The following is a 22,427-nucleotide window of genomic DNA, read 5'->3' as shown; positions in this document are numbered from 1 at the left end:
GATTGGAAACTGTGCTGGACTAGCGATATAAATACTATAGTTACAGGAGCAGGCCAGAGACTTGGAATACTGCAGCAAGTAATTCACTTCCTGACTCCCCAAAGCCTGTTCACCATCAAGACACAAATCAGGAGTGTGAGAGTAATGCCTCCGTCACCTAGATGAATGCAGCTCCGATAACACTCAAGAAGCTTGAAGCCATGCAAAACAAAGCAGCCTGCTTGGTTAGCACCACATCCACTCCCTCCACCACCAACACTCAGTAGTAACAGTGTGTACCATTTGCAAGATGCACTGCAGAAATTCACCAAAGATGATTAGACAGTGCCTTCCATACCCATGACCATTTCCATCTAAAAGGACAAAGGTAGTAAATACAGGAGAATACCATCATCTGCAACGTCTCCTCCAAGCCACTCACCATCCTGACTTGGAAACATTTCCACATTTCTTCAGCATTGTTGGTGTCCCTGCAGCCTGAGACTGCAGCAGTTCAGAAAGGCAGCTCACTGCCGCTGACAAAGGGACACTAGACTCCAAGCATTAACTGTTTTTCTCTCCTCAGATGCTGCCAGATCTGTTGAGTTTCTGTTTTTGTTTCAGATTTCCTGCATGCATGGCTCTTTGTTTTATTTTAGCAGTCTAACTATTTTGTAATGAGTTTTTCATTTGAAATAAGCTGTTTAGTACAGGAACAAAGGGTTTAGGACCAGGCATTGGCTGTTTGTGCCCTTGAACCTGTTCTGCCATTCAATACGATCAGGGGGATCTGGGTGTGGTCTCTGCTCCACTTGCCTGTCTGCACCTCCTAACCCTTAACACTATTTTGGGATGGTAAGAATCCAATTGAATGCAAAATGCTCAGAGTTATAGTCTGTCACATTCTTCAAGTGGCTGACCGTGGGATTCCCAGACTGGCAGTGCACAGGAGGGTAACAATGAAATGGATAGGGTTTCTTTTAGTCACATTGGTTACTATAGTCTGAAGTGAAGGGCAGGGATTATCTAACACTTTGACAGATTCTGTCCTTACAAAGGCTTGACTTACATTTACAATGTAGGTTTGGAGACTGAATTCTCAATTAGCTACAAGTGAGAGTGAATCTGAAATTACATGAATATTATCAACTCGCTCCCACAATCATCGGGTTATGGTGATTGTAATTTTTATTATTTAGTTTTTGGTTTTTCAGGAAATCATTCAAAAATTCTGATTTTCTTCTGTAAAATCTCAAATAGCTTCTGTACCTTTTCTCCTTTCCTAGTGCATTTTTTTCCACTTTCACATCAAGAAAATATATTTTGGTTCTTCTTCATCCATGAGAATAGACAGTGAGGAGCAGGATTCATTCATTACCTCCATTGCTGACACTTCCCAGAGCTGTCATAGAGTCGTAGAGATGTACAGCACAGAAACAGACCCTTTGGTCCAACTCCTCCATGCCGACCAGATATCCGAACCTAATCTAGTCCCATTTGCCAGCACTTGACCCACATTTCTCTAAACCCTTCCTATTCATATTCCCTCCAGATGCCTTTTAAATGTTGCAATTGCACAAGCCTCCACCACTTCCTCTGGCAGCTCATTCCATACTGCACCATCCTCTATATGAAAAAGTTGCCCCTTGGTCCCTTTTATATCTTTCCCCTCTCACCCTTAAACCTATGTCCTCTAGCTTTGGACTCACCCACCCCAGGGAAAAGACCTTGTCCATTTATCCTATCCGTGCCCCTCATGATTTTATAAACCTCCATAAGATCACCCCTCAGCCTTCGACGCTCCAGGGAAAACAGCCCCAGCCTATTTTAGCCTCTCCGTATAGCTCAAATCCTCCAACCCTGGCAACATCTTTGTAAATCTTTTCTGAATCCTTTCAAGTCTCACAATATATTTCCAATAGGAAGGAGACCAGAATTGCATGCAATATTCCAAAAGTGGCCTAACCAATGTCCTGTACAGCCGCAACATGACCTCCCGACTCCTGTACTCAATACTCTGACCAATAAAGGAAAGCATACGAAATGCCTTCTTCACTATCTAGCTACCTGCGACTCCACTTTCAAGGAGCTTTGAACCTGCACTCCAAGGTCTCTTTGTTCAGCAACACTCAACAGGACCTTCCTATTAAGTGCATAGGTCCTGCCCTGATTTGCCTTTCCAAAATGCAGCACCTCACATTCATCTGCCACTTCTCAGCTCATTGGTCCATCTGATCAAGATGCCGTTGTATTCTGAGGTAACCTTTTTTGATGTCCACTATACCTCCAATTTTGGTGTCACCTTCAAACTTACTAACTACACCTCTTATGTTCACATCCAAATCATTTATATGAATGAAGAAAAGAGTGGACCTAGCACCGATCCTTGTGACACTCCATTGGTCACAGGCCTCCAGTCTGAAAAACAAACCTCCACCACCACCCTCTGCCTTCTATTTTTGAGCCAGTGCTGTATCCCAATGGCGAGTTCTCCCTGTATTCCATGAGATCTAACTTTGTCCACCGGTCTCCCATGGGAACCCTTGTCAAATGCTTTACTGAAATCCATATAGATCACATCCAGCAATATGCCCTCATCAATCCTCTATGTTACTTCTTCAAAAACCTCAATCAAGTTTCTGAGACATGACTTCCCATGCACAAAGCCATGTTGACTATTCCTAATCAGTCCTTGCCTTGCCAAATGCATACAAATCCTTTCCTCAGTATTCGCATCAACAACTTGCCCACTAACAGGCTTATTGGTCTATAGTTCCCTGGCTTGTCCTTACCACCCTTCTTAAACAGTGGCACCACGTTAGCCAACCTCCAGTCTTCCAGCACCTCACCTGTGATTATTGATGATACAAATATTTCAGCAAGAGGCCCAGTAATCACTTCTCTAGCTTCCCACAGAGTTCTAGGGTACACCTGATCAGATCCTGGGAATTTATCCACTTTTATGCATTTCAAGACATCCAACACCTCCTCCTCTGTAATATGGACATTTTTCAAGATGTCACCATCTATTTCCCTACATTCTATACCTTTCATGTCCTTCTCCACAGTAAACACTGATGCAAAATACTTGTTTAGTATCTCCATCATCTCCTGTGACTCCACACATAGGCTGCCGCTGATCTTTGAGGGGCACTATTCTCTCCCTGATTACCCTTTTGTCCTTAATGTATTTGTAAAAACCCTTTGCATTCTCCTTAACCCAATTTGCCAAAACTATCTCATGTCCCCTTTTGCCCTCCTGATTTCCCTCTTATGTATACTCCTACTGCCTTTATACTCTTCTAAGGAATCGCCTGATCTCTGCTGTCTCTCCCTAACATATATTTCCTTCTTTTTCTTAACCAAGCCCTCAGTTTCTCTCGCCATCCAGCATTCCCTACACCTATCAGCCTTTCCTGTCACCCTAACAGGAACATACTGTCTCTGGACTCTCGTTATCTCATTTCTGAAGCCTTCCCATTTACCAGACTTCCCTTTACCTGCGAACATCTGCCTCCAATTAGCTTTCGAAAGTTCTTGCCTAACATTGTCACAAGTTGCCATTTGAAATTCAGAATTTTAACTTTTAGATCTGGTCTATCCTTTTCCATCACTATTTTAGAACTAATAGCATTATGGTCACTGTCCCCAAAGTGCTTCCCCACTGACACCTCAGTCACCTGCCCTGCCTTATTTCCCAAGAATAGGTCAAGTTTTGCACCTTCTCTAAGAGGTACATCCACATACTGAGTCAGAAAAATTTCCTTACACGCATTTAGCAAATTCGTCTCCATCCAGACCTTTAACACTATGGTAGTACCAATCTATGTTTGGAAAGTTAAAATCCCCTACCATAATCAACATACTATTCTTACAGATAACTGAAATTTCCTTTCAAATTTGTTTCTTAATTTCCCGCTGATGATTAGGGGATCTATAGTACAATCCCAATAAGATGATCCTCCCTTTCTTATTTCTCAGTTCCAACCAAATAACTTCCCTGGATATATTTCCAGGAATATCCTCCCTCAGTACAGATGTAATGCTATCCCTTATCAAAAACACCACCCTCCCTTCTCTCTTGCCTCTCTTTCTGTACTTCCTGAAGCATTTGTATCCTGGAACATTAAGCTGCCAGTCCTGTCCATCCATGAGCCACATTTCTGTAATTGCTATGATATCCCAGTCCCATGTTCCTAACCATGCCCTGAATTAATCTGCCTTCCCTGTTAGGCATCTTGCAATGAAGTAAATGCAGTTTAATTTATCAGTTCTACCTTGTTCTCTGCTTTGTTCCTGCCTGCCCTGACTGTTTGACTCACTCCTTTTCTCAACTGTATCAGTCTTAGATTGGTCTCTTTGCTCACTATCTCCCTGGATCCCACCTCCCCACATCTTACTAGTTTAAATCCTCTCGAGCAGCTCTAGCAAATCTCCCTGCCAGTATATTATTCCCCTTCCAATTCAGATGCAATCCATCCTTCTTGTACAGGTCACTTCTTCCCCAGAAGAGATTTCAATGATCCAAAAATATGAATCCTTCTTCCATACACCGGCTCCTCAGCCACACATTCATCTGCTCTATTCTCCTATTCCTATTCTCACTGTCTCATAGCACCGGGAGTAATCCAGATATTACAGTCCTCGAGGACCTCCTTTTTAAATTCTTGTCTGACTCTCCATATCTGTGCCTCCGACTATAGAGTCCCCTGTCACATGATCGATCGTTTGGAACCTGACGTACCCCTTATTACATTGGAGCCTATCTCGATACCAGAAACTTGGCTGTTCATGCTACATTCCCCTGAGAGTCCATCACCCCTAACTTTTTCCAAAATAGCATACTTGATTGAAATGGGGATAGCCACAGAGGACTCCTGCACTATTTGCCTACCCCTCCTATCCACCCATCCACCTGATTGTATCTGTGGCTTTTCTCCCTTCTCATAAATGTCATCCATCACACCGCCTAACTCTTGTAAATTCCTCATTGCCTCTAACTGCCACTCCTGCCGATCAATACGATATGATAGGATTAGCAACCAAAGACATTTACCACAGACATAATCCTCAGTAACAAGAAAACTCCCTCAACTTGTAATCATGATCTTCAATCATATTTACACTTCAAGGTGATGAAGCTAATTGTAGTAGATTTACTTTCACTTTGAGGAGAAAGCACAAAGTGACCAAGGAACATGAGACTGTCCTCTCTGTATAGTTCCTTATTTTAACCAGCATCTTATTTACCAATTTTTAAACCATGAGGAGAGCTCCAAGCTGGAGAAAGTTTGAAGAGTCAAATAAAGTACATGTCGAAGTTCTTTATATTCAGTTTCAGAAATAACTTGCTTCATGTAACTGGATTCATCTCACTCCTAAGTAATTTATGTTGAATTTACAGCACCGAAGCAGGTCCAATTAGGTCAGGTTTGTTCAAGTTTCACTCCAGATGTGAATCAAGTTAATATTTTAATGTAGGGCCGATATAAAGCTAGATTTTTGAAGGTGCTGTCATTTAGGCGCAATATTAACTGAGGCTGCATCTTCCCAAATTAGTTGTATGTGAAAACTCTCAGAACATGACTTTAAAAGGACAGGAATGTCTACTGGCAATTGTTCATCATAAAAAGGCTCTCTGGTCATCACATGTGGAAGCTTGCTGTGTGCAAGCATTCAATATTACAGCAATGGACTGCTCTTTGATAGTACCATATGTCATTGGCTGCAAAGTGCTTTAGGACATCCTATAGTTTTAAAAGGCTCCATAGAAATGAAGATTTAAGTTGGTGAACAGGATTACAGTACAAATAAGATGGATTCTGAACACTTTGTTAAACATAAGGAAGTCAGATGAAAGTTGGACAGAAACTTCCTGGCAGATTAATATCCTACTTTGTGTGAAAGAGAATCTTTGCCTTTGCATCACAGTCCACAAGGTTTCAGTCGAACTAGAATTATCCTGGGTGCTGTTGAGATGGGAGGGGAGAAGCTTCAGTCAAACTGACTATCCCGATAGTCACCAATGATGACTGCTTAAGAATAAAACTGAAAGAATTGCGGACACTGTAAATCAGCGAAAAGCATAGAAATTGCTGTAAAAGCTCAGCAGGTATCGCAGCATCTGTGGAGAGAAATCAGAGTTAACGTTTCAGGTCGAGTGAAATCCTGAGGAAGGATTGCTTGACCCGAAACATTAACTCTGATTTCTCTCCCCAGATACTGCCAGACCTGCTGAGCTTTTCCAGCAATTTCTATGAGTGATGGTTGCATTGATTATTTTAAATGAATAAAATGGTGCTCAGATCTGGTACCCTTCATTGTCTTATCAGCTCGCCCACCAGGCTTACACTGAGACAGGGCATTGAGTGCTGTTCGGACCCAGAGACAGTGTCCTTGGGAAGAGGTCAGAAAAATGAAATGAACAGGAGTGAATTGGGGATCATTCCTCTGGAGCTATCTGCTATTGTACAGCTTGAAAGGCCAGTGAGAGAAGTTCCAATGGAGGCAATTGATGATGCTTGAGGAAAATTGCAGGGTTTGCGGAAGAGCGGAGGAGTGGGATCAGGCTGGTTCCGTGCTGCACCATTCTGTTATATCCTCATTGCTACTGTTTGCTGCACTGAGTTAAACAAGTAGCTGGTTGCAGAATATCGCAGTCATTAATTTCATTTAATTTCTCCCAGTTATGAATTATGGCATCGGGACTTTCAATTAAATTCTTCCTGAGTGCAGTAATGCAGGTTAATATGAAGGCCATTAAAATGAATTAGTATAGAATGTGGCATTTACAAAATTATATCTGAGAAAATCATCAGTTCCTTTATTGCTGAAGATTTACCAGACGGACTAATATTTATTGTTTTGTTTTATTCCTACCTCGTGTCAGTGAATCGTTCCACAAATTCTGGTTATATTTTGTTCAAGGTGCAGTTATGACATTGTGTGGAGGTGCCGGTGTTGGGCTGGGATTGACAAGGACAGAAGTCACATGACATCAGGTTATAGTCCAACAGATTTATTTGAAATCACAAGCAGAATTTCAAATAAACCTGTTGGAGTATAACCTGATGCTGTGTTCCTTCTGACACAGTTTTGACATTATCATTTAACACCGTCTGCTTCCACCTCCATTGTGTTACTGAACTCTATGGTCGTCTCATTCATCTGCCGAATCCTTCATCCACACCTTTGTGACCTTCAGACGTAACAATTCCAAGACTCTCCTCGCCAACCTCCCACATTCTACCCTCAGTAAATTTGGGATCTTCCACAACCCTGCTGCAATCGTAATTCTAACTTGGATCAATTCCCTTTCATCCATCAACTCTGTGCTCACGGAGCTCCACTGGTTAACAATGAATCAATATGTCAATTTAAAACTTCTCATCCTTGTTCTCATCCTCTTTAGCCTTGCCCCTCCCTGTTTGTGTCAATGTCTGGAAACCCAAAGCTCTCTGAGAGACCAGTACTCTATTCTTGTTTCTTGAACATGATTGATTTCGGGGGAGTGCCTCCAGCTAGGTTCCCCTCTGCTTCTTCACTTCACTTTCCATCTTGAATATATATATATCTTTTAAAAACCCTCATTTACTCTAATAGCACCGTGATTTGGCATCAGGTTTTGAAGGCTATGGAGGATTTTAGGATGTTTTCTTACTCGTTCTAATCCATTTTGCCTTTGAATGTGTAAACTGATAGCGCTTTGAGTCAGGAAGTCATGAGTTCAAATCCCACTCATGGCTAAGGTCCTCAGTGAGGTACAGGGGAGGTTCTGCACTGTTGTATGTTTCTTTTGAACAAAATGATGATCTGAGATCCTCTCAGGTGGATATAAAACAAACTCACCGTGTTATTTCAAAGACAAACTGAGAGAATTATCCCTTTACTAAGTGAGTGGTTTGGTTTTATTAAAATTGCACAGGACACTCCCACAAGCACAAATTGGCTGCTGAATCTGAATGATAATACTTATGAGAATAGGAACATTAGTGCTGTAGAAATGAGAGTGTTTCCAGCATTTAACACAAAAACATCAGCAAAAGCAATTTACTAACAGGTAAAGCCCGAACTGAATATCGCTCCTCGAGTTTTCAGTGTTGTGTTTTCGGCTCAAACCTACTTGAAAACATAATTAATGTTTAGCAACAGGCATGACCAGCGTCACAAACTGGATCACTCAATCCTTCACCACATAAAAGACAGTTAACTGCCTTGTAACCATGACAACACCCCTTTCAGCTTCGGTTGCCAGTGCAGCCGTGATTTTCCAGAAACTGCATCGCTTATAAATAGTTTCTGCATTCGCTTATTTCTAAGTGTGTCATATTGACAAGTATTCAGTAAACCAGCACACTCTGAAACATTTGTAATGTCTCAGTTCAATCCCCGAACAGCTGAATCACTCGGTCACAATAGCCTCACTTCTGCTGGCAGTAAAGTAATTAACCCTTTCATCTCAAGATTTTCCGGACATTACAATTGTTTAACAATTCTGAAGTTATTCCCATCCACAAATAAGGATCTTGTTCCCAAATTAGCTTTCCATCTGGTTCTCGGTTAAACGGTGTGGAGGTGCCGGTGTTGGACTGGGGTGGACAAAGTCAGAACTCACACCACACCACGTTCTAGTCCAAAAGGTCTATTTGAAATCACAAACTTTCAGAGTGCTGCTCTTTCTTCAGAGGCTATGCTCCAAAAGCTTGTGATTTCAAATAAACCGGTTGTACCATAATCTGTTAATTGAAGCAATGTTTGATTGTATTTTATTTCAAATGTAGTTTGCTTTTTTTAATTTACCTCATGAAATAGCTTATTGCCACCCAAAGAAGCCATTCAGCCCATTGCTCACCTGTGCCAGCTCTTTGGGAGAGCTATCCAATTTGCCCGAATGCCCTGCTCTTTTCCTCCATTCCTGCACATTCCTAACTTTCACAATTCTATCCAATTGCCAGTTTAAAGTCATTATTCTCCACTGTTTCAGGCTGTGCATTCTGGGATTACAATAAATAGTTGTGCATAAAAACAACTTTGTCTCTGCTCTGGTTCTTTCACTCATGTTTTGTGCTCTGCTTACTGACCCTCCTGTCAGTGGAAATACTTTCTCCTCATTTAACTACTACATTTCAAATAAAGTAGGTGTGTGCCCTATTCAGAATGGTGCAAGGTCACGGGGTTCAGGAAGGTCTACATTTGACCCCGAAGCTAAATGTCTTCACAGTGCATTTGGAACCCACCTTGTGCCTTTTAACGTTGAGGCTAATTCTATCAAGTAACATTTTCCAATCTTGCACTTTCTAGCTTTTACTCAAGTGAAGCTGATTGCTGTTGTGGTGGATACTCTTGGGATAGTGAGAGGGGTGAACCAGCAGCAAGTGCAGGCACGATCATGTTGCTGGAAAGTTGTGCCGGGAATTGGTGACTCTCAGAGCAAGTGAGAGGGAAAGAGCTGTGCAGATGGCCATGTAAATGCAATGGTCTTTGGAGAGCTATTACTGAGACTGATCCCAGTCAGAGGCAATTTTAATGAAGTGGAAATGTTACAATGGTAGCATTAAGGTCCATTTAGGTTTTAAGGAGGATTTCCCATGTTTAATTTTGATTTCCTAATGGTTGTATCACTTATCCTGGGATTTCAATAATCTCTTTAAGTGATAATAGCTTTCAAAGTTCAACTTTAACAAAGAAAATCTTCCATCAAGTTCAGAGCAGAGTGATTAAAGAGAAAACATATCTCTCTGCAGGGATTCAGTTGATGATTGGCTCTGATCTCCACACACCATCACATTCATGAACTCAAGCCCTTTGGCTGAAGATCAAGGTCAACTCAAACTCAACCTAGATCACAATTTGCTTTGATACCCCTGGGCAAAGGAGGAAGAAAAATTAGTTGTAGTTGCTGCTTTTGATTACAATAGTGTGTACTGTCTACCTGTTATAGTAACTCACCAAGACTCCCTTCAACAGCACCTTCCAAACCCGCCACCCAGAAGGACAAGGACAGCAGATATATCAGAACAGCACCGTCTGCAACATCCCCTCCAGGTCACACAAGACCCTTGACTTTGAAATATATCGCTGTTACTTCACTGTGCTGGGTCATTACCTTGGAGCTGCCTCCTCACTAACGGCCCTGGGTGTCCCTATCCCCAAGGACTACAACAGCAATTCAGGGAGACAGCCCATTGTCACCTTCCCCAGTATGGTTAGTCATGATTAATAAATTCTGACCTAGCCAATGATGCTCACATTCCAAGAAAGAATTTTTAAAGATCATAAATACAGAGTGAGGATATGCCTAACTCCACTGCGGTGCCCTCCACAGAAGAATAGACACCAAATCCATATCTGGATGGGCTGGAGACAGTGACAGATACTTCTAAAACAAGCAATCAAAATTTTCAAGAGCAAAAGGGAAAGGGTTAACAAACAGAATAGCTCATTTATAAAGCTATTTTAGAGATAGAGTTTGAACAGCTCGATGAGCTGCATTTCCAACACCCTCCAGCCTGGAAGGAACTGACTTGTCAACATCTGGCACGGAGATTAAAGAGAAATATTTGTGACAAACCATCACCCAATCCCGGTTTTAATTAATCATGAGTTGATTAACAGAAAGTAGCTTTTCTCTTGTCTAAATACAATGTGACCTTTCAAATAATTTCGACATCATGGCGAGTTTATCTATAAAGCAGGTCACTGAACGTGACTCTATCAGCTCAATGCTGTGGATAGCACACTTCTGAAGAACTCAATACATCAACCCTGAGATGGCATTCTCAGCTATTTAATATTTATACATTAACCTTTCTGCTCTGATCCCTCCAGGCTTGCTGAGAAAATTTCAGTTGATATTTCTGAGGGCAGTGCTTCTCATATCCTGCTGAAAACTATGTGCTTTCACACATCTGTCAAAATCTTGGTGCAAACTATTGTATCTCCTTGTTGCTTATGTTCAGGTTGTGCAGCCGCGACATACACTGCCCAAAGAAACAGACCCAGGTACAATCCCCAGGTTGCAGTGAAATAACAGCACTCCAGTGTGATAACAGTAAGACAATAGCAACTGGCCTCAGCACCCTGTGGTATTGTGGGAGTTAGGTACTGATAATTTTGGGGTAATATGCCAACCTTTCCATTTTTGACTAGAACCCATGACCCCACTGGAAGTTGATGTGTTCTTAATTAACAAAAATGTTAAGTCCTGCATTTCTGCTGTGTCCCTCAAATCTTTGGAATGTCCCAAATTGCTTTACAATCAATCAAACAATTCAAACAGCAAGATCCCACATTGAAATAAATGATTGTCATCTGTTTTAGTGACACCTACCGATCCAATGAACAGTATCAGATCATTATTGTCCATTGGAGAGAGCAGACAGGACATTAGATTAATATTTCATTTGAAAGACAACATTATTGAGAGTGCAGTGTTGAACTAAGCTATGAGTCAAGAGTTGACTGCTTAAGACATGGGGCTCTCACCCTTCTGACTCCAAGACATCTGTACTACCAACTGAGCCACAGTCAAGCTGGAGAAGGTCAGATTCCCCACCCATCACCTTCATAAAATCATCGAATGATAAGGCAGAGTGTGATGGCATTTGGCCAATGGTGCCAGTGCTGTCTGTATGCTAAATTTAACAATGAATATTATTAAGAAACAAACCACCCAATATGAGGCTCATGAGATTAAGAGTTTCAGACTCAATATGGTCAAGTGTTGTATCAGTGTTGATCATCAGAGTTCACGCAAGAGAACCAGACAGCTTTAGAACTCTACCACAAAACACCAACAGGGAGAAGAGTTTGAAAATTGTGAGAAATAAAATGTGGTTGTTTGCCTAAATTTTAGAGTTGCTTCCTTTAACAAACAGGGAATGATGTGAATCAATACAGACACACAGAGCTGCTGGAACTAGCCCCAGCTCCACTGGAATAAAAGGATAAATTAAAGTCACTTGACATCTCTTTCAATTCCAGTGCATTCCACTCAAAGGACAAGGGTTTCAACTGGGAGCCTATCAGTGTGTCTGTAAAGAAGGATATTACAACCCGAACCTTATCTCAACCAACAGCTTCAGCAGTAAGTATCCAATCCTCCACAAGAAACAGTTATGAAGATAAGAAAGCCAGGACTCAAGATGACTTATTGATCATGTATAATCTGCCCTTGATCCAACTCATTTAATGTTCAGAAAGAATATTTTGCAAAGCTTCTTTTTAATCCCCAAAGGTAAATCAGGTAGACTCAAGAACATATAACCTTTGACCAAATATCTCAATCAACATCTCAATGATGCCTGCTTCCTTCTGCTCACATTATTCCATTGAAAACAATACTCTTCTAATCTTGATCACATTCCTAATGAAAGAGTTGTCCAGTTTTAAGTTCTATCCAATATTAACTACTTTTGCTGGGAGTGTATCTGACACACCCACTCTTTCGCATTGGAATCTAACCCTAGTCTTGGTTAAGACTTGTCAACATAATCATTTTGACCTCTAGCTTGAATTGCTTTTTGGATCTGTTAAAGCTAAGCCATTTACTAAAGATAAATGTAGGGTAATCAAAATTGGGTATTAACAATGGACTTGAGTTAATTATGGGGTTTGGGACATGGGTACATAGTTAGCTGTGATTCCCCCTCCCAGTTTGGCTTCCTGTAAGAGAGTGGGGTGAGTTTAAATTAAGATGAACATTAAAAAATAACTTTCTGACTTTGTATATTTTCATGATTTGTGAATTGTGTCAATTTAATTTAATCCTGTCTATTTTAAAATAACTTGTATCTAGAGAAGGATTCATTGCTTAGGGCCAATCTGTACTGCAAGGTTCAGAGTTTCTCCTTTTGGTATGATTTCAGGGCAAGATGATAAGCACATATCCTACTTCAGTCGCTATGCTGCTGGGGAGCCCCAGAGACTGTTTCAGTGTCTGCCATGCAAGGAAGGTTGTGGCTCATGTGTTAGTGATGCTCCATGTCTCACCCAGGTGGATGGTCATTTAAGACTTGCTGTCCTTATCTTCCAAGCTTTATGCATGCTATTGGTATTCATCAGTATGGTCATAGTCTATCGCTTCAGAAAAAATAAGGTAAGTCACCCCGTCATCTGATTTAGGCATGTGTTATATGAGTATGTATATTTTTGAGTCTGCACAGCTAAGAGCATTTGTATGTGTGTTGGTATGCATGTGTGTTAATGAGTGTATTTATAAGTGTTTGAATTTGTGCAAGCCTGTGTGGGTACCTCTGCTTGTCTGTGCACTTCAGTATATGTGTATATCTCTGTGTATGCCTCTGTGTGAAAACTTTTGAGTGTATATATGTGTGTGTGCTTGTGTGTGTATGTGTCTGTGTGTGTCTATGTGTCTGGTATATATGTACTACAACATCATCAGGATTAAATGAGTCCAATACACATACTTAAAATGTGGAAAATACCCGAAAAGCTATATAAAAAAAATGCAAATATTAAATGGTTGAAGTCATCTTGACTTTTAAGGATACATTTTGAGGAGTAGAAGCTAGAGAGTCAGTATGGTTTCGAGGAAGAATTTCTGACCATAAGATCTAAATAATTAATTAAAGGCAAGGCTGTCAATGGGGTAGTGAGGGCAGAGTGTGTAACAAGGTGTACCATTTGAATTTGTTTTCAATGCTTTTCAAGGCAGCACATACCTGATCACAATAAGCTGCTGTGTATAAATAGAACTGCACCATCAAATCCTGGAGCCATACTCAAACTCACAGATGGCTGACATTGAATGTTTAGCTTTGGCAATCAAACAACATACGCAGTTAGGAAATGCAGTCCAGTCCCTGCGGCTTATTGGTTAATCGAGCTCCACTTAAAGGGAGATACTGAGTTATTTTTAAATCAACCTGTTCAGAAATGTTATGGCACACTTCTGGAGCAGGTGGGACTTGTAGCCAAGCCTCTTGCACACAGCAAGATCCCACAAGCAGCAATGTGATATTGATGAGATCCTCTGTTTTCTAGCTGTTGGAAATGATAGGTGTTGGCCTCAGTACCAGGAAGAATTCCCCTGTACTTCTCCGAATAGTTTTAAGGATCTTGTACCTGAGGGAACAGACAGGTTCAAATTCTAAACAGGACCTCCTAGAGTGCAGCACTCCTGCATTCCTGTACCGAGCACCTGCCTGGATGATGGAGTACCTGCAAATCTCTGGAGTGAGAGCTGACTCCACAATTGACTCAAATGTGTGACTGACACCAGCAGCAACATATACTGCAGTTATTACTAATAGAGTTATACCCATTGTTGTCTGGCTCTGTAACAGTCTTTGAAAATGTATCAAAGCATACAAAAAAGAAAATGTCTGATTCTCATGCAAGACTGATCCTGCTCTGTGTTAAATTAAGTGATCTCAGTCATGAGGGAAGTTAAGCCTCAGTTGGACTACAATTGGTGTCAGTGGGAGAGAATCAGTCAGGATTGTGCTTATGATTGCAAGCCAATGACTCCTACTGGAGATGGTAAGTGTGCATCCACCGGGTGACAAGATAATTAATCTTGTCTGTGATTAACTCTCCACCTCGTGTGCTTGCTCTTCCCCTGTCATCAAGTCACCCTACTGACATTTACTGATGAGACTCCTATGTAACGAATGCCTTTGAGGATAGTAACATCAGAGAATTCTCAGTGTTAGAAGAGGAAGGAGAACTGAACAATGGTGACAGGCTTAGCATCAGAGTGTAGACATTGGCACCAGGACCTTCAACAGAAACATCAGAGGTTTGAATGAGTTATCAAACCAGGCACTATTTCAAAGAAAAGGAGGGAAGTTCTTTCCCAAGTCCTACCAATATTTATCCCAGATCCAACTCCTGCAGACAGGTTATCTGTCTATTACCACATGGTTGTTTGTTTGTGGGATCTTACTTTGTGTAAATTAACTGCTCCCACAACATCTACACTTCAGGAGGACTTCATTGACTGGAAAGTGCTTTGGGACAACCTGAGATCACCAAGTGTGATCTAAGTACACGATAATGTTTCTTCGCATTCATAAGCTTAGAAGAGTCGCAGTTCAGTTTGTACGTCTCGTTCTGATCATTACCATAAAACATTTAGAGAAAAAAGTGCACCATTCCAAAATTAGGACTATAGGGCACAGATTCAGAATGTGGCTAAATGAGTTTCCATCAGTTTTCTTAGTATTTTATAGTATTGTACAGACAGAATGCAAACTGACTACACAACAAACTGGTTATCTACTTTGTAAATCCATTGAAAGTGGTGAAATATTCCACTGGTTTTATTTACACACTTTTATTTCCCTAATGATGTGTACATTTTAAGTTTTTGTTATAGTTTTGTAGGTTTTCTAAGCTCAGTGGACACTGGTCTAGAAGATGTGTTGGGCAGGGATTGGAAGGGAGCAGAATTGTTGTTTGAAATGTGAGAGCCACTTCTCAATATCACTCTGCTGAAGAGACCTGATCTAGTCAGAAAATGTAAACTTTACTTTTCCTTCACAGCGAATCAGAGCATCAGGATTGCTCCTGTTGGAGACCATTCTGGGTGGATCCATCCTGCTGTATTTTCCAGTAAGTACTGAATTAGCTGCTTGGTCAGGAAGACAGACTTAAGAATCCACACCACTCAGGTATGGACAGCCCCTGTTCCAGGTACACCATACTGAGCAGTACCCTGTCCAGGTACCTAACCACTGGGCAATACCTTTCCCAGGGACGTAACCACTGGGCTAAACCTGTCCCAGGTACCCAAGCCCTGGCCAGCATCCCTCCCAGATACCCCAATACTTGACAACAAATATCCCAGATACCCCTCACCACTGCCCTAGATACCCCAGAACTAACAATAACTGTCACAAATACCAAACACTGAACAATTGTCTCAAATACCCCCACATCTGGGCAACACCTGTCCCAAATTCTACTCTTGCCTCTGCCCACAACCTTAAAATTCTGGGGAAATCCCATATGTCTGTGTTTGTGTTCCACTGCACTCTGAGGGGGTCAGGAACACCAATTTTAATTATAGGATTGTACTGCAGAAGAGATCATTTAACCCATCATACGTATGCAAGCACTTTGTAAGAACCATCCAATTAATACACTCTCCACAGTTTCCCTGTAGCCCTCCAAATGTTCAAGTATGTATCAGATTCCTGCAATCTTCACGCACTCATACCAAAAACGTAAACAGACAGGAAAATGAGCCTGTAAATTCAAACTGTTGCCCTGTTTTCCCACCTCTGGCTAATGTCTCTTCAGCAGGAACTCTGAGTGACCCTGGTCCAGTCTGTTATTGACCATTTTTTGATCCTGAAAAACAGGCAGATTTCATCAAAGTGCATTGACAGTGTAATATCGAAGCCAGCAATTACGCTGCTGGTGAATCAGTGCCTCTGTGAGAGCTTTTCTTTGTAGATGGATGACAGATGGCTCATTCTAAATTTGGAAAGTGAATTTACATGTTTGACGCATCTAATGATAATTGCTCACTTTTGTCATCTCGTTCCTGATCAAGGATTAGTCATTTTTATTTTTAACTATTAAAGCTGTAATTCCAACAGTTCATGTTGAATTTGCCTCATGTTGGAATAATGGGAAGTTGGGCTGAGTGGTAATTGTATCTCTCTCCCTTTCTTCCAATTCATTTATGTTCTTTTTCTGAGCACAATATTTTGATCTTCAAGTTATGACTGGGATATGCCATTATGTAGCATTATCATGTCAGGTGTAGTATCGACTCAATGAAGAGTAAACCAGCCTCAATATTGTCCCAATAATGTTATGATTATTTTAAGCAAATGTAAACACAAGGCTTTTTCCTGTTATACTTGTGACTCTTGGTAAATTTAGCAATCTTAGACAATACACCTGATTTTACCTTTAAATTATTCATTCAAACAGTCTTTCACTGCTTCATCATGATCTTTCATGTTCCTAAGTAGTTGAGCACACACCATTTCTACAGTTCTACCTCACTCAAATTAAATTTGGTAATTTGGCAATGCAACAGATAGTCATTAACTTCCACACAAAACAACCTTTTACACAGTCAAAGGAGATATTGACACAGTCAAACAGAAAGGAGATGCTGAATTCATTGAGAAATCTTGATGATGCTCTGATTATTGAACTCAAGTCTTCTTCCAGTTATTCTACCCAACAGAAATCACAATACCGCATGGAGGACCCAAAATTCCAATCCCTTCAAAAGAAACAGAGAGTACATTTTTGAGTGGATTAATGAACCCACCACTTCAGTTTGCTCTGTAGAAAAAATCTATTGTCAGAGAATTGGGATATGTGGCACAGAATTTAAGTCTGACTGTGTTGTACGTTAATGAGACACTGTGTAGCAATCATCACAAGAAGTGGAGTGACGTCAATTGTACCAGCTCTCCCTTACAGCCTCACAGCAAGATGAAGCCAGGTTAAGAAGTTTCTTAAATGGACGTCATGTTTCCTTACCTCAGCAGACTTTGTAATTATTCCAGTAGCAGCACAGCAAGACCAAGAACATTATATAGAATCCCTACAGTGCAGAAAGAGGCCATTTGGCCCATCAAGTCTGCACCAATCCTCGAAAGAGTATCACAATCTGATTCAGGCCCCACCCTATCCCTGTAACCCTGCATTCCCCACAACTAATCCACCCAATCCGCACATCTCTCAACACTACAAGGCAACTTAGTATGGCCAATCCACCTGACCTGCACATCTTTGGACCGTGGGAGGAAACCGGAGCACCCAGAGGAATCCATGCAAACACGAGGAGAATGTGCGAACTTCACACAGACAGTCACCCGAGGCTGAAACAAACTCGGATCCCTGGTGACGTGAGGCAGCAGTGCTAACCACTGAGCCACCGTGCCACCCTAATTATAAATTTGTGCAAGTTCAACAATGGAAAGGAGGGTTTAATCTGTCAGACTAGAATTTGGATCCCAATAAAGAAGAAAAAAAATGCATTAAACATCTTCTGCAAACTCAGGATATCTGAAAGTAACTTTATGGTCAGTGAAATGCTGCCACAGTTATAATGTAGGAAACAGAGCAGCCAATTGACCTGCAGCAAGGTCCAACAGGCAGCAACACAATTACTATCATAACTTGTTTTTATTGACATTGGTTAGGGATGAATGTTGACCAAGGAAAGCAAAAAACTCATCTGTTCTTCCCAACAGTACCAGAGGACTTGTACATCCACCTGTGAGAGCAGATGGAGCCTCAGGATTATCTTTAGCCTCCTGTGTGACTGTGCAGCACTCCGACAGCGCTGGGGGCATCAGCTCCAATTCTCTTCTTAAGTCTGGGGTGTAGGACTGAACTCAGGAGCTTGCTAAGCTGTGAAATGAAAGTGCTACTGCAATGTCCACCCTCTGCCTCCCCCCGCCCCCATTTACGACCTCAGTCAGGAGCACTTCCTCAATACGGCACAAATTCAGAAGCCATTTCTAATGTGAAGCTTAAACAAAGGAAATAGAAGGAATTTAAAACAAATCAAAAGTGAAAATATTTCCACTGTTTGTTGGATAATTATAAGTGAGCTTTTCAATCCAATTTTGTTTGAAAGTGCACGTTGTTGTTGTGCCATTTCTGGTTTGTTGAGTGTCCCTGCTGCTCAGACAGCACCAGGAACACCCTGAGACCCCACCTCGACTCGGGAAGGTGCTGATTTTTAAAGGGTACACTTCGGGCCATCCTTCATTACTGCATCCGAGTGACCAATCTAAAGTGGTTGTGGTGTTATAAAATGCAACGGTTCTGAAAGAGTGAACACTGGGTGGATCTAGTGCTATCTCAATCAAATAATATCACATTTTTTTGGGTGGAGGAGGAGACAGACCTGGCACCTGATAGTCTTTAGAATTCTGCCTAATTAATCAATTTAACTTCTACTTATTGCTATTGTGCAAGAACCGATGCCTTGTTTATTACATGTGCCTCTCCTTGTGAAGACTCACTCTCCTGGACCAATGCTAATTAGACACGCCCTTAGATTCAGCATAATGTGAAGGATAGTGGCAGTGCGATAGTGTTTTTACCTCTGAGTCAGACACCTGGGTTCAAGTCGAACCTGCCCCTGAGTCTTTAAACAACGTTTCTGAGTAGGTTGCTTAGAAAAAGGCTAATTTTAAAATAAACTATATCTTGTGCGAGACAAGTGCATCTTCTCATTAAGGGTCCATCGTAGTTTATCCTCTACCAACACTAATTAGTCAGGCCCTTAGATTCAGCATAGTGGCACTGTGGTAGTGTCCCTACTTTTGAGCCAGGAGACCCAAGTTCATGGCACATCTGCTCCAAAGGTGTGTCATAACATTTCTGAACAGATTGGTTCAAAATATCTCTATGAAGGATTCTGTGTTTCTGATGCTGAGAAACACGGTGTGGGGAGGAGTAGAAAGATCCGAGACCCTCTCATGGCTATGGCCTCTGGATTTGGCCAAGGTAGACACTAACAGTTCAGGTAGTGCACTGTGGAGGGGCTTGGTGCAGCCAGTGGCTTGCATCTCTTCAGTGGCTACTCCTGCACTTGGTGAGGGTGCATGCATTGTCCACTGGTATACTTCAGGCCTTCCATGACCAGTGGGCACCACAGGGGCTAGAGATGCTTCACCTTCCCTCCCCCCAAGAAACATAATATTGTAAATACATTTATATGTTTCATTTGTTATTTCATTTTAGTTGTGATGCCCTTTAGTCAATTCTAATTTTGTTTAATTTGATTGACTGTTTTGTCAAAAACACTAGAAAGGAGAATTGGTGGAAACACTGTAACCCCAAACGCCAGTGATTGAAAACACAAATGTGTGAAAAATGGGATAAGTCAACCATGGATGAGAAGGATCGCAGACAGGTAGATTCTGTCCTCATCAACAAGAAGACTTCTCCGTTGGGCAGTAATAATTCCCTAGATGCTGTGGCCATGTGCCCTATAGTGTTCAGGATATGTAGGTTAGGTGCATCAGTCAGGGGTAAATGTAGAGTTAAAGGGTAAGGGAATAGGTCTGGGTGGGTGACTCTTCGGAGGGTCAGTGTGCACCTGTTGGGCCAAAGGGCCTGTTTCCACACTGTAGGGATTCTATGAAAACTTATGTATAAGCTGCTGACTCCGCACAGAGCTACAAAAGCTCCCTGTCTGTGCAGCCCCTTCATAGGCACATCTCCCACATTGGGAGAAGGGACACTCCCTGGGATTTAATTGAATTGACTTGGCTGCTTCTTCACTATAGCATACTATAGCACTGTTAATGTCACATTGTGAACTTTTGCTGTGTATAAAATACAGTAAAAGAGGTGCTATAGTATGCACAGAAGAAGGATTGGAAAACAAGCAATGTTCCATCACAATATCAGTGTACATTTCCTCTTACGCCAAAGGCATTGAACAGGATCTTAGCATTTAATGAGCACTTCAACAGAAATTCGTTAACCTTTTGTTTAATTCATTCAGGGATCTGGGTGTCATTGGCTAGACCAGCATTTATTGTCCAATCAAATTGTCTTTGATAAGGTGGTGGTGAGCTGCTGTCAGCAGCTCAATGGGTGAGGGTGTTAGGATAGATAAACCCACAGTGCAAATAGGAAAGGACTTGAAGGATTTTGACCCAGTGACAGGCTTTAGGGAGTTGGGAGGTGAGTGACTCACTACAAACCTGGGCATCTACCCAATTATTAAATCAATGTTAAAGTCTGCCTGTCTTTTTGTTCATCGAACAGGTATTTATCCTATACTTTCAACCTAGTGTTTTCCGATGTGTTCTTCTGCGTTGGGTGCGAACACTGGGATTTGCCATCATCTATGGAACAGTAACATTGAAGATTTACAGGTACCTTAGGCACAGAGTGACTGGGAATCACCAAGCTCACTTCTCCTTTACTGGTCAGGTTTCGTCAGCTGATCATCGTGTTGGACAGATGTTGCATCCTTGAGGTGGATCTGAGTACCTTCCATTTATAAATGAGTCTTTGTGGGAGTACTTTCATTGGAAGAAGTTATATGAAGAATAGAACATAGGCTGAGTCTATTAATAAACAATGGTTCCTCTGATAATACCATTGGCTACACAAGGCTCCTATCACTGTTCCCATGATAAATAACCATGTTCACTTTAATCACATCTTCCTGCCAGCAGAGGTAATGTACTGCTGCCAAAAGTGCTGGAGTCTCATTACAGTTTACTTACATGACGAGTTTACATAAGCAATTTCCATTATAAATATGGACATGGGAATTTATAATTATAAAATTAAGGGCTAAAGATCCTATTATAGAATAGACGTTGTATTATGTTTATTATTTCTGGTCTAATTATTTTCCCACCTCTGAAAGTAGCTAGTATTCCCTAAACAGAGATCTGGTTAGCCCTAGTTATAGCCAAACCATTTAAGTAATTTCTCTGAAATCTATATTTCTCTTTGGATCAGGAGAAACTAATTGTCAGCACTTGTCCTTGAAGGCCATTCAGGAGAAAAGCAACAAATTCACTGCAGTTGGCTGAAAATATGTTTCGGAACTGGGAATAGAATGCAGTGTTGTCATTCCTCAGTTAGTGCTGTTTAATTATTTATTCAGCAATTTGCTTTAGACCTGAGCCTTTTACAAGGGCTTTTGAAAAGAGTACAGTTTCAGTTAGATCACTTTACTTTTTAATTGTGCTGGGCTTCGATCAGCCTGTGAGTGACATTTGTAACTAACTGTGATGTACATAATCTCTAGCCTATTTCTGTGAAACCAATCTCAGCTTGCTTACTTGAAGAACCAAGTTTTGCCTGCTGTCTACTGTTAGAAATTTTAATATCTGGTTCCTCGTGACCAGTTTCAAGTTTAAGCCACACATCGTCTCTCTGTCCTTCCGTTAGGAACAGAAGGAGGCCATTCAGCCCACGATCCTAGTCTGTTATTCCATTAGAGTTTGCCTGATTTGTATCTTAACTCCATCTGCCCTCAATGGTTTCTCAAATCCAAACACAGTTCTTAACAAAACTCTTGAAATCTCTGTTTTGAAATTGTCAATTGACCCTGAACCTTCACAGATTTTTGAAGGAGAGCCCAGATTTCTACACTGCCTTGTGTAAAGATCCAATTTCTGACATCATTCCTTGAACCACTCAGCTCCAGACCCACAACAGGAAACATCCTTTCCACATCCACCCTTGATAACATCATTTGGAACTTTATAAATTTCAATTGAATTACTCTTTACTTTCCTAAAGCCCAGTCTGTCTAATCTACCCTAACACGACCTACTCAATCCATGAATCAACCTAGTAAACCTCCTCTGAACCACCCCCAACACTTTTACATTGTTCCTTTTAGCTGTTGAGTTGCGGTCTCACCAACCCTGTCTAACTGAAGCATCCTTCCTTTAATATTCAGTTGCTCTTGTAATAAAAGTTAGCATCCCGTTAACATTTCTGATTATGCACTGTACCTGTAT

The 22,427-nt window shown here is 41.3% G+C and overlaps 1 protein-coding gene across 2 annotated transcripts in view; it reads left to right on the top strand.

Annotated features, from left to right (window-relative positions):
- Positions 1-22,427, top strand: part of gpr179 (G protein-coupled receptor 179) — a 102,016-nt gene that overhangs the window by 33,255 nt on the left and 46,334 nt on the right. For both annotated transcript variants that reach the window (XM_043674810.1, XM_043674809.1), the window contains exons 3-6: positions 11,962-12,064; positions 12,846-13,075; positions 15,487-15,555; positions 20,707-20,816. In XM_043674810.1, coding sequence (XP_043530745.1) covers positions 11,962-12,064; positions 12,846-13,075; positions 15,487-15,555; positions 20,707-20,816 — 512 coding nt within the window. The remainder of the gene's footprint in view (positions 1-11,961; positions 12,065-12,845; positions 13,076-15,486; positions 15,556-20,706; positions 20,817-22,427) is intronic.

Source organism: Chiloscyllium plagiosum, chromosome 33 (assembly GCF_004010195.1).
Source record: "Chiloscyllium plagiosum isolate BGI_BamShark_2017 chromosome 33, ASM401019v2, whole genome shotgun sequence".
NCBI lineage: Eukaryota > Metazoa > Chordata > Chondrichthyes > Orectolobiformes > Hemiscylliidae > Chiloscyllium > Chiloscyllium plagiosum.
Note: the sequence above shows the minus strand (reverse complement) of the source record. Positions and strands in the feature narration are given on the sequence as shown.